At 54.0% G+C, this 12789-nt stretch overlaps 1 protein-coding gene across 1 annotated transcript in view; it reads right to left on the reverse strand.

The window, feature by feature from the left end:
- Positions 1 to 649: 649 nt before the first annotated feature.
- Positions 650 to 12789, reverse strand: part of LOC129504748 (collagen alpha-1(I) chain-like) — a 102168-nt gene continuing 90028 nt past the window's right edge. The window contains exons 5-11 of the mRNA XM_055317587.1: positions 6563 to 6714; positions 5908 to 6060; positions 5573 to 5649; positions 5351 to 5510; positions 5016 to 5086; positions 3240 to 3395; positions 650 to 790 (exon numbers count right to left, since the gene is read on the reverse strand). Of these exons, the coding sequence (XP_055173562.1) occupies positions 650 to 790; positions 3240 to 3395; positions 5016 to 5086; positions 5351 to 5510; positions 5573 to 5649; positions 5908 to 6060; positions 6563 to 6714 (910 nt within the window). The remainder of the gene's footprint in view (positions 791 to 3239; positions 3396 to 5015; positions 5087 to 5350; positions 5511 to 5572; positions 5650 to 5907; positions 6061 to 6562; positions 6715 to 12789) is intronic.

The raw sequence follows: 12789 nt of genomic DNA on the forward strand, positions 1-12789 counted from the left end.
ATTTGGGGAGCAATTTCTCATCGCCTCTTGTGCTCCAGCCCCATCTTCCCAGGCACCCTAGATAGAGACTGATAGTATTTCGTTGTTATTTTTTCCCTGCTTTCACGCTAAGTGGGGTGACTCACAGGGCTGGCTCCAGCGGGGCTCGCAAGCTATGGGTTCCGAGGGGGGAGCTCCGGGGCTCTGACCCGGGGGAAAGGCGTGTCCTGAGCAGAGGACCCGGTTCCGAGCCCCCCACCCACCCCTGCGTGAGCACCTGCGCGAGCACCTGCGCGGCCCAGGGCGCCGGGTGGCTGAGCCCTCAGTCCCCCCTCCCCCCAGAAGCTCAGGGCTGGGCGCCCTCGTGCCCCTGACCATCGATCCGTGCTGGCATCGGGCTCTGACGTCCCGATGATAACAGTCGTTCACGCATCTTGGTGGGGAAAACGGGCGGGGGCCCAGGCTTGCCAGCCTGCCCCGGGGCTGACCCCGCATCCCAGGCCTCGGCCGCCCGAGCGCCCACGAAGCTCCCTCCCCGCCCGGGCCGGGACCCAGGCTGCCGCCCGCACAGCGCCCCAGGGCACCGCCGCCGCGTCCAAGGAGAGGGGCCGCCCTACGGCACCTGGGGGTGCGGGCTGCGTGCACCTGGCCGCCCTCCCCGCGCCACCGCTTAAGGACCCGGCGGACGCAGCTCGGGAAGGGAGCGTGGGCGCAGGCCCCGAGTCGGGGCGCCCGGATGCACGCGGGCTGCAGCAGGGTCTCCAGGGGCCACGGCCGCCCAGCCCCGGCCTTGCACCAAGCCCCGCGCGGGCTTCAAAACCCGGAGGAGCTCGTACCTGTTCTCAAGAGCCCTCTCCCTCCACGCACACGCGCACGCGCGCACATACGGGCAACACATGCACACACATGCACACGCGTGGGCGCATGGACACGTGCACACGGGCAACACATGCACACACATACACATGTGCACACAAGGACACACACGGACTCACGTGCACAGGTGCAACACATGCACACACATACATATGTGCACACAAGGACACACGGACGCACGTGCACACGGGCAACACATGCACACACACGCGCGCGCACAAGGACACACGGACACACGTGCACACGGCAACATGCACACACATACACACGTGCACACAAGGACACACACGGACTCACGTGCACAGGTGCAACACATGCACACACACATACTCGCTGCGCACAAGGACACACGGACGCACGTGCACACGGCAACATGCACACACATACACACGTGCACACAAGGACACACACGGACTCACGTGCACAGGTGCAGCACATGCACACACATGCACATGTGCACACAAGGACACACACGCGCACCCGCACACACGCACTCCGCACGGCGCGTGCAGCGGTCACTCAGCTCCTGGTGCGCAGCGGCTCGGTTGCGGTGGTCGTCGGGGCTCCGGGGCCGTCCGGGGCCGCCCAGGGCCGCTCCGCGCAGCGGGGCAGGCGACAGAAGTGTCGGGGCGGTGGCTCAGCAGCCTCTCCCTGAGCTCACGTCCCCGTGCAAAGGCCGGGCAGGCCGCGGGTTCGTTCTTCCCGCGGCCCCAGGAGAACGTGAGCGTCCCCGCCCGAGGTGTGATGCTCCCACCGGCCGACGGGGTGAGGGGCTCCGCGGCCGGGGCAGAGGGCGGCTGCTGAGTCCCGGGTGCACCTTTGGGGAGCCGAGGGCGACCCCCCCCACGAGGCCCCCCAAGCACCCCGCAGGGCCCCTTTCTCCCCGCCCGGCCCCGCCCCTCCTCCTCCCCCTGCACAGCCCCCCCCCAGCGCCCCGCCCCCCCGGATCCCCGCGGCCTCGGGAGGCCCTGGGGGTGCGGGCCGCGGGCACAGCGCGGGGAGGTGACCTGCGCGACCCGGGAGCGCCTGGTGCCCGGCCCTGCCCGCGCGCCGGATGCCCTCAAGTCATTAATTATTGCACTAAAATTGTGCCTTTGCACAGCTCGTCTCAAACGACGTTCCACGAAGGTACCGCACGTTTAGGCCATCCTCTATGATGAGGCGTTTAGGATGTTTCCGTGGGTTGTCATAGCCTAAGGAAAGTTGACGTTAAGGCATGTTCATAGCCGTTCTGTTCCTCTGCGAGCCCTGCCTTCGGATCTATTCCTACAGTTGGGATTTCTTAGCCAACGGACTGTGAACTTTTTTATGGCTCTTGATGGGGTTTGCCAAATAGCTCTTGACAAGGCCGAAGCCAGTAGGGCCGGAGCCCGGCAGGCCGCGGGAGGCTGTCCTTATTTTCTGAGCGTTTTCTGTGCGGTGGACGCAGGACCTGCTGAGCTGCGAGCAGACCCCACAGTCCCCCGCCCAGCAGGGGTGCACCTGGTGCTCCTCCCGACGGGGGGACAGCCCTCCCGAGAGAAGCAGACGTCACAGGGAGTAACGGTGCCCTCACCTGCGGTCCCGGTTACCTTTCTTTTCATCCATGTAGCTTCTCAACCCCACGTCTCCTAAATGACTCCTCTGTCCTCCTCCCCACTCCCCATATTGAACCTCGAGCCATTTCAATCGCTTCTGCCCCCAGCAGAGAACCCGAAGCTGAAGGCTTCTCGTCATTTCCTTGGCTCCCATGTGACGTTCAGCCGGTGGAGGCTCAGGCCTGGACTATTAAACTAGCCCCTAACTGCTTCCCAAACTATTCTCCACGTAGCAGCTAAAGTGACCTTTTCAAGACGTAAAGCACTAAAGGCGCCTGCCTGCGAGGGCTCCTGGTGCTTGGAACAACCAGCTCGTCTGGCTTCCCCAGCGTGCCCTACGCCGCCTCCCTTCCCGGCCAGGCTGAAGCCACGGGGCCCCTTCTGCCCCAGGAGCCCTAAGCCCACCTCAAAGTAGCCCCCCCCCGCCCCCGGGTCCTTGGAGAGCTCAGGCTCTCAGGTCACTCAGACTGCGAGCGCCACACCTTCTCCCTGGCCCTCCAGGCCAAGGGGGTCCCCCCGCGCCCTCCACACACCCCGCCGCCATGTGATCCTAAGACACACCTGGACGTGGTGCCTGTGGCCTCTGAAACAAGGTACGGACACAGCCGCGCTTCGCTGGCATTGCAGGCTCGGCTTCGGACCACGCAACAAAGCGAATATCGTAATAAAATGAGTTTTGGTTTCCCGGTGCTTATAAAAGTTCTGCTTATTCTATACTGTCGTCCAGTAAGTGTGCGACAACATGATGTCTAAGACCATGTACACATCTTAATTTAAAAAGATCCCCCATTGCTAAAACGCACTAACCATCACCGGAGCTTTCCGAGGGTCGTGACCTTTGTGCGGGTGGAGGGTCTCGCCCAGTGGTGATGGCTGCTGGCTGGTTGGGGTGCCGGTGGCTGAGGGTGGTGGGTGCAGAAAATAAGACAAGGGGAAGTTTGCCGCATCGATGGAGTCTCTCACCTGAAGACGTAGGAACCGCTGAGGGTTAGGCATTGGCCTAATCCCGGCGTCGCTGTATCTCGGGGAGCAGGGGGCCTGAGGAGAGGGCGCAGTCGGGCCACGGGCCACATTCATCAGCCCAGCTGGCCGTGGGTGGCGATGAAGGGCCCCACTCCCAGATCACCGCCACAAACACCGGGATCAGCAGAAGTGGGAAATAAAGTGACGCTCACCACATGTGACACAGAAACCTGAGGTGAGCAAATGCCGTTGGAAACACAGCAACAGTGCCCTTGCCCCGGGCCGCGGCCCAGACCTTCAACTGCGGAGGAGACACGGTATCTGTGACACGCACGGGCAAAGTGCAGGGAAACCAGGTCCGACCGGGCCTTCACATGATTGTTCAAGGCCCTCTGTCATCTAGGCCAACCTGACCTCCTAGTCTTTCTCTCCGAGGACTAATTTCCGTTCCCACCAACACACACACACACACACACACACACTCACACACACCCGATTATTCTTCCTTCCTAAATTCCTTCTAGCCTTCTGGCCTCCGTAACTTTGCTCACGTCTTCGTCTCAGGATGAGCGTCCCTTACCCACGGAAATACTGCTCGTTCCTCAGTCTCATTCTCAGATATCACCAGTTCCGGGAAAACTCTTGTCACTTCCTTCAGCCAAAATAAATAGCTTCCCTGTAACATAGAGACGACGGGGAGACTCCAGACGGATTGGTGGCCTGTCCCCGAGGGGGACCTGAGAAGAATTTTGAAGTTGCGTTCAGGCTGCCAGAGAAGGAGGTGGATCCCAGACCTTGTCTGTCGGGGCCGTGGGGCCAGGAGTTGGGAGGTGGACAGGTAAGCCCTTGCGCTGTCCAGTAGAACGCTCCACGTTGGGCGGGCTGCTTTCATGCTTTATGTAACAGTTACTAACTCATGCTCTCCCCTTGCCTTTGAATTACCTCGGAAACTCTGGCTTAGCCGGGTAGGGCCTGGCGTGGCACGTGCCACGCGATACACGCTCGCTCTGCTCTTCTGGGGTGTAGCGGCCTCCGTGCAGACCAGAGGAGACGAGGCCGCCGGAGAGCAAGTGATGAAGGGAGGTAGGGAGCTGACAGAAGCTGAACCTGCCCCTGATCCGGGGCCGACCGTGCAGCGCTGGCCTGCGGCTGTGGGTTTCTAGGAAGAGCAGAGGCTCTAGGATCCGATGACCCTCCATCCAAATGTGAGGTTTGCCCCTCGCTAGCAGCCGAGACTTGGCCATCTCCTCGATCTCTCCGAACCTTAGTTGCCTCACCTGTAAAGTGGGGGCCGCGCCCCCATCTCACAGGATGTAGGATGTGAGAGTGAATATGTGCATCAACGAGCCCGGCGTGTGGTGCCCACTGGCCCCCAAGATCTCTCAGGCTTCCTCCTGTTCTCAGGGGCCAGAGGGGCACTTGACGGCCCTCTGACCGAGCGTGGAGACACCTGGGACACCTCAGATGGCAGAGGAAGGAAACGAGACCCCCGACAGGAAGAGTGCCCGACCAAACCCAGACGGCAAGTGAGAGCCTAGACTTTGAGAATCTGGTTTGGACGGGAGAGCATCTCGGTCTCCGGAGGGCACCTGCCACCCCGTCAGCCCCCTTCGGGCTCACCTCCCCCATCAGCACATCCACCCCCACAAGGCGGCTCCTCACCGGCCCCTGAGCCGGGCTCCCCTGGGACCCTGGCCAGCGAGGGAGAGGGGACGGGGGAGGAGCGCGTGTGCCCGCCCCTTTCCTGCAGCGCACCTGGGCACCGAGAGCACCGTGCGGTAGCCAGAGGCCCGGGCCACTCGGCCTTCTGATCACAGGCATAAAGCCATCTCCCATCCCTCTCCCGGACCTCTAATGAATATACTTGCAGGCACGCACATGCATTTTTTTGCCCCAAAACGTTCATTCTTGAATCGAGTGTTCGTCTGTGTCCCTTGCCCCAAACGTAGGCTCACCCCAGGCCTGCGCATCCGGGCTCGTGCACGGGGAGCCAGGGGGGTCCAGGGCTCCCTCCTCCTCCCACCTCATCTTCTGCTGAAAACCGACGCTTAGCATGTCGTCCCCGAAGGGCTTGGGTTTGGTGAGCCCCCGTGTTACAGACGGGAAAACCGAGCCCTGAGAGGAGAAAAGCTTCCTCCAAGGTGAGACGGCAGGTCCGTGACACCCCAGTCCCCTGCGTTGCCCGTGCTCTTCTGCTCCAGCATCCGCCGAACCGCGTGGGCCTGAAGAGCTTCCCCCTTCCACGTGGCGCTACCTGGGGAAGAGCAAACGATCCCTCAATGACACGTGCCCCGTGGCTGACGTTTCCTGAGCACCTGCTGCCTTCCGGCCGACGGCGCCCAGCATCGTATCAGGCCCTCGCAGCACCCAGCCGCCTCAGCTGCTACCTTCACCTCGGCATGAGGGCATGGAAGATCGGAGAGGGCAGGAAAGGCGCCCGGTGTCCCGCGGCTGCAGGAGCAACGTGAGATTCGAAGCCAGGAAGTTGGACTTCTGAAGTGTCCTGCCAAACCGCCTGGTCCTGTGTCCTCGTCACTGGCGGTGTGGCCCTCGGGACCATCAGACATCCAGCAGCCACCAAAATAGTAGAGCGGAGAACGTGCTCGGTGCTGCAGGCCCAGCCAGTGACCAAGCAAGGCCCAGGCATCGCCGGGGATTCGAGGAGCTGAGGGGCCCGCCGAGGCTCGGGGCTGCTAGCCCCGGAAGCTGCTGGAAGGCCAGGCCTGTAGGACCAGGCACCTGGCCCATCGTCTGATCCACAAAAGCAGACTGCTGACTGCCAGCAGCAGGGCCCATGGGTTCCAGAGCTTTCCTGGTCATCAAGCGTGGCCACTACGGCAGTGCCGGGGCTGTGAAAACTGCATTGCTCCAGATGCCGAAGCATCCACTTTCTTTATTTCTGTATATTCTCTCTGAGGAGAGAAACATTTATGGCTCCCACCCTCTCTCCACCCCAAGAGACCTCATCTTTGCTTCAAGTCCATTTCCCTGCTCTCAGAAAAGAAAGGGATGCTTCTGGATAAATGCAGCGAGCAGTCGGGGTTGGTCTTGAGAATATGGACCAGTTTTGCTGGTTTTGCTGGTTGGCTCACTGGTGGGAGCCTGTAATCCGACTTCAGTCCTGCCGCCTCCTCCTCTGTCCATCCCTTTATCTCCCAGGCTCTCACCTTTCCCGGGGGTTTGAAGGTAAGCGGGAACTCCGGTGACGCTGCACCTCGCGTGAACATGGCCAGCTGTCATGCCTCCTTCGCTCATGCCCTGGATTTCAATGGCAGGTGGGGGCAGGCACCAGCCACCACGCTGGTGGCGAGGAAGGGAGCTGCGGAGGAAGGGCGCAGACCGCGGGCAGGGCAGCCCTCGGGAAGGACGCGGAACCGGAGAGGAGCTGCAGAGGCCGTGAAGAGTGCAGAAGGCAGCCTCTCGGGTCTCCGCCCTAAGAGATCCTCTCTTTGCTGGGCTTCGGGGAAGGTACAGCCGGGCCTCGAGGGCCTGGGGTTTGCGCTTCATCTATTCGCTGGCATCTTACCTTCCAGTTTCTTTTCTGTGACCCACTGTTCTCAACCATCAAGAGGAACACTTCCACATTGACAGTGCTGAGAAGGATAAGCAGCGAGTTTCAAAGCCTGCCTAGCTAGAAATAAGTAGTTTTGACTTTTGAAACACACACACACACACACACACACACACACACACACATCTGTTTGTCATTTTTAATGGTGCCTCAGTAGGAGTAATATCTAATAGCTCCATAGTCTAAAGGGGCCTCTAGGAAACTCCCTAGAGAAATTAGAATCACAGTTCTTCCTGTGGGGGTAGGGAAGCAGATTTGATCACCAAATTACACCTCAAAACTGCCTAAGCAAGCCCAAACCCATAGCAAGAAGGAAAGGTAGAGATAAACCTTAGGTCCAGCATTTGGGTCCAAACATTAAATTTCTCCCTACTCAGCACTCTTGCATCCGGTACTAGGAAACAGGATCCGCGGTGTACACTAGCCAGCAGGACCACCCATCAGCTTGGGCTGGGCTAACAGGAGAAGAAGGTTTGTATTCGTGAATTAGTCTGGCTCCAAAGTGTTCAGGGGTGGAATCCTCATCCGCTCCAGAGCAGAGCAGACACGACTTAGGCAGATCTAAATCCAAAGCCAGCTTCAGCGTACTTACTACCTTGGAGAACTTGGGCAAGGTACATGTCAGCCGCTGTTCTTGATCTGTCCCCAAATATGCTTCCCTTGACTGGTTGTCATAAGTAATAAAGGTAATGTCTGGTTAGACTTCTCAGATTAGGCTGGCAAATTCCTAGGAGTATTTGGCAGTGCACTTGGGAGTATGGGAAGCCATGGCATAAATACAAGGCATGTTCCCAATGTTTCTATTTTACTCAATGGCAACTCACTTACAACCTATTTTTTTATGATAAGCCAAACGGGGATCTATTATTGAGTAGGAAGAAAAATCTGCTGCCATCTTAAAGCTCCAAGTGGTAAAGAGCTTTCAAGTACAGACAGCCACTGCATGGTTCATGGCCCTGGTTCCCTAGGATACACATTCCCTTTCTCTGTCTTCAGGGTACCGCAGCAAAATGTTTGAGAAGCTTTGGTGTACCCAAGATACCTAGCATGGTGTCTGACACATAGTAGGTGGTAAATTATTAATAACAGCCCTGATCCAGAATTTCTGGAAAGTGATCAGCCCCTTGGCCCTTGCATTAGCCCCATCACATGTGAGTAGTATGAGGTCCAGTGAGGAGCATCCCTTTTTAAAAGGGGCACAACAATCCAGGATGTGTCTAGATCAAAGAGCGATGGTCAGTCTGGAAACACCTTGGTATGAGAGACTGTTGGGACTCCTGGGGGCTCAGTGGTTGAGCATCTGCCTTCGGCTCACGGCATGATCTTGGAGTCCAAGGATCGAGTCCCACATTGGGCTCCCTGTGTGGAGCCTGCTTCTCCCTCTGCCCGTGTCTCTGCCTCTTTCTCTCTCTCTGTCTCTTGTGAATAAATAAATAAAAATCTCAAAAAAAATATGAGAGACTGTTTGGGGAACTTGAGTGGCTCAGTCTGTTCCATGTCCAACTCTTGGTTTTGGCTCAGGCCATGATCTCAGGGTCCTGGGATAGAGCCCCCCCATCTGGTTCCACACTCAGCACTCAGCAAATACTCTGCTTGAGGATTTTCTCCCTCTCCCTGTGTCCCCCCACCACTATAAATAAATAAATAAATAAATAAATAAATAAATAAATGTTTTAATCATGAGAAAGTGTTTTTTTTTTTTTAATTATGAGAAGTGGGACTCTTCAGGTTAGAGAGGAAAAGAGAGGACAAAAGAGATTCTTAGGCTATCTGAGGGGCTGGCAGAAGGGTGACAGGAAACATTCTGAGTAAGCAGACTATGGCCAACCAAGGTGGAATAAACAAAGGGCTGATTAAACCTCTATAAAAAGAAACATGCTTTAACATTTGAGTTCTCCAGCAGCGGGAAGCAGAATATAGTGGTTAAGAACTCAAATTCTGGAATCCGACTCATGGGTTTAAATCATGGCTTTGACCTATAATAGCTTTGGGTAAGTTGGTTGACTGTGTCTGGCTCCCCTTCCTCACTGTGCAATGGGGATAGTAAGACATTCCACATAGGAGTGTCGTGAAGATTAACAGACACATATAAATACCCAGAACAGTGCCTGATGCACAGTAAATATTCAATACATCATTTCATGCAGAAGTTGCCTGGAAACTACACACAGGAGTGTTCTAGATTTGTGCACCCTCCAGAATTCATACGTTGAAATTCCATCCCTCCTTGTGATGGTAGGAGGGAGTGGGAGATAATTGGGACTAGATGAGGTCCCGAGACTGGAGCCCTCATGAATGAGATTAGTGCTCAAGAGTCATGAACAAGTTTGCTTCCCGTCTCTTCTGTGAAGACACAGGGAGCAGGTAGCCATCTATGAACCAGTAAGCAGGCCTTCAGCAGACACTGAATCTGCAGATGCTTTGATCTTGGACTTCCCAGCCTCTAGAACTGTGAGAATTAAATGCCCATTGTTTAAGCCACGCAGACCATGATATTTCTGTTCTAGCAGCCCAAATCTACTAAGACAGAGACATACCAGGGCCTAGGGCTTACACAAAGCCATGGATGTTATAAGATTGTCCTACCAGAGAATATCCAGGGAGGGAGAAAAGAGAATCAAAGCAAACTGAAGCCCTAAAACACTAGGATTTCAGTATTAGGATTGCCGTATTCAGCTGCAAATAGACAAAACTCCAACTAATAGTGGCTTAAGTTACTATTAAAGCCATTTAATAACCTTGCAATAACAATAAAAACCACAGAGGTAAAGTGGGTCTCAGGTGGGTCCAGAGTTCAGTGATGTCACAAAGGATCCAGGTTTTTTCCATTTTCTGTTATGCCAATTTTTGCATGTTGACTTTCCGTGTTCAGTTTTGTTGCTTCATGGTCTTTAGATGGTCGCCAAATCCTAAATTCCATGACCTCACTCAACCATGTTCAAGGCAAGAACATGAAGTAGGGACACAAGGTTTTCATTTTTTAAGATTCTGTCCTCCATATGGAAAAATAATTCTTCTCAGAAGTCCTCCAGCACATTTGTCCTTATGTTTCATTGGCTATACCTGGATCGTGATGAAAAATAAGATTGATATTTCATGATGTATACCCCAGCTCCGAGGTAAGAGCCTACTTTCCCTAAACTCAATAGATGTCTGCCTAACAGCTAAATAAAATGTAGGGGTATGACTTCCACTGTCACATTTGGGCAATACCAATATTTAAAGAGCTAGGAGGGGCACTTAGGTAGTTCTGTGGGGTAGGAGAAAGAAAGAAGACAGCAAAAGGCATTGAGAAGGAAATACCATAGACGTTGAAGGAAAATGAGAGGACACATCAAGGAGATGGGGGGGGGGAGTTTCGACGAAGAGAGAGAGATTATCATGGTCAAATGCTGTAGTATTTAGGTCAATAAAAACTGAGAGGTCCCGTGACTTGGCAACATATAAATTGAGCAAGAGCAATTTCAATGAGGAAAGTGGGAGCAGGAGCTGGGGGGAAGGTTACGAGAAGCTGAATAAAGTGAAGGAATACAACAGGGAATGGAGATCACTCTTCCCAGTTGTCTAACTATAAAGGGAATGACAGATGGATAATTGCTACAGGAGAGCACAGGGTCAGGTGAAGGTTCTTTAAGAGAGGAGACTTCACAGCGCATTTATTCAGGGGAGATAGAGCCAAAATGAGGGACTATATTAAAACATTAGGAAAGGAAGCAAGAAAGAAGATGAAGATAGAACATGTCGGAGAGGATGGCGTTAAGGCCATGTGTAGAGGTCAAGGATGGAGTTAAGGCCATGTGTGGAGGTCAACCCTGCATAAGAAAGGCATTGTTTCCTCTGAGACATCATGGTGGGAAGGGGTTGGGAAATTGGAAGAAGAAGAAGAAGGAAGCAAGGTCAGGTAGGGATACAGACAAAACTGGTGCTTCAGGCTCAGAAGGTACTCAGAAGGGCCCGCCGCACCAGCTGCACGGGAAAGGAAGCGGGGAGGGAGTATAGCTGATAAGAGTTTTCCATGAATAGCCTCAGAAAATCCAGTTTTCTGGACGTGGAGAGAGGAAGACGAAAGGCCATCTTTACCTACCTTTCTCAGGAGAGTTTACTATGAGTCCCTCAGGTTCTCAATGAAAATGGGCACCGTAGGGCCAGACAGACACATTGCCAAATCATTTGTCCAGAAAAGGCCTCCATGCCCCAAAAGCATTTCTTCCCATCCAGCGTCAAGGGCAGGACCCATCCTGCTGTGCCCTTCAAGCCCTTGGCATTTCAGCTCGGGGGAGCTTTTGTAGCCCTCATACTAGCAAATGTCCCAAGTGATGGCTTTATTGTTTCTGGTTGGTCAAGCCTCCTGAGTCTTCAATTAAAAGATAGTTTTTCTCTCCACACCAGTCACATTGTAGGGAAAATGCCCAATCCATTGGACCCAGTACTTGCTCATCTTCCTTGGGAGAGATGCCTTCAGCCTAGCGTTCCTATAACACAGCCGTGACTCAGACGAAATACTCCATCGGGGACCTCAGAACAAACCATCGACAGACTGGAATCAAAATGGCATTGAAAACCAATTTTGTTCAAAATTATCCTTTTTTTTTTTTTTTTTTTTTTACATTTTAGCCTGGTTATCATTTGAATTGGTGGGAGGTATCAGTCTATAATTTTTATTACTTTGAAATACAACTTTTAAAGTGAATGAAAATGCATGGGATTGTCTGAGGGATAAAGTCACAGTGATGGCAATAACTTTAAAATACATTTTATGGTGTCTAGAATATTTTGTCATATATTTCATCCTCCCAACAACCCTAAGAGATAGGTGGTCACTGCCTCCCTTTCAAAGACAAGCAGACAAAAATGTAGAGAGGTAAAAAAAAAAAAAATTCTCCCAAAATCTAAGTATCAGAATGAGGATTTGAACCCAGGTGTTCTTTTTTTTTTTTTTTTAATTTTTTTTTTAATTTATTTATGATAGTCACAGAGAGAGAGAGGCAGAGACATAGGCAGAGGAAGAAGCAGGCTCCATGCCGTGGGAGCCTGACGTGGGATTCGATCCCGGGTCTCCAGGATCGCGCCCTGGGCCAAAGGCAGGCGCTAAACCGCTGCGCCACCCAGGGATCCCGAACCCAGGTGTTCTTACTTACTTCTATGAGCCTGGGTCTCCAAGTCTTAAAAAATGGGAGTGATGGTGATAGCTGCCTCACAAATGTAAATTTAATAAGACGAAGGCTTTAAAAGTAGCCGATTTGGTGGGTTGTTGTTAGAGAAAAGGTTGGAAGAAGTCAACCAGAATACCATTGAGGAACTCGAGCGGGGCGGCAGTAGGCTGCCGTGTAGGGAGGCACATGGGTCAAGATTCTTGACCGCGAAGCATATAATCCGACTGAAGCAGCAAAGAGATTTGTTGGCCAGACGCAGAGCGGCTCCCAGCATCAGCATGGAGGCTGAGGAGCCTGGGCTTGGCAAGGGCCAGGAGATAAAGGAGGATGCATGGCCACACTCACAGCCATGGGGCCACCTCAGACACAGCCTCAGCCCCACCGCCTCTGCCACCCCTGGGCCCTGGACACCCTACTTCAGTCCCTCGAGTAAATCTTAAAGAAGTCCATTCATTACCTAATCAATCTGGTTGGAGTATCCGGTTGCCTACCATGTCGATGCACCAGTCTCCAGGGGTGAGAAGAGCAAGAATCAATCTGGCCTCTTCACTCCGACTTGGTGACGGCAACAACCCCCCCAAACACACACACACACACACACGCACACACAGTACGGAACGGAGCTTCGGATTGCACACAATAAACAAAATGCCAAATGCTCACTGCAGGT

This window comes from Nyctereutes procyonoides, unplaced genomic scaffold, assembly GCF_905146905.1.
Source record: "Nyctereutes procyonoides isolate TBG_1078 unplaced genomic scaffold, NYPRO_anot_genome, whole genome shotgun sequence".
In the NCBI taxonomy this organism is placed as follows: Eukaryota; Metazoa; Chordata; class Mammalia; order Carnivora; family Canidae; genus Nyctereutes; species Nyctereutes procyonoides.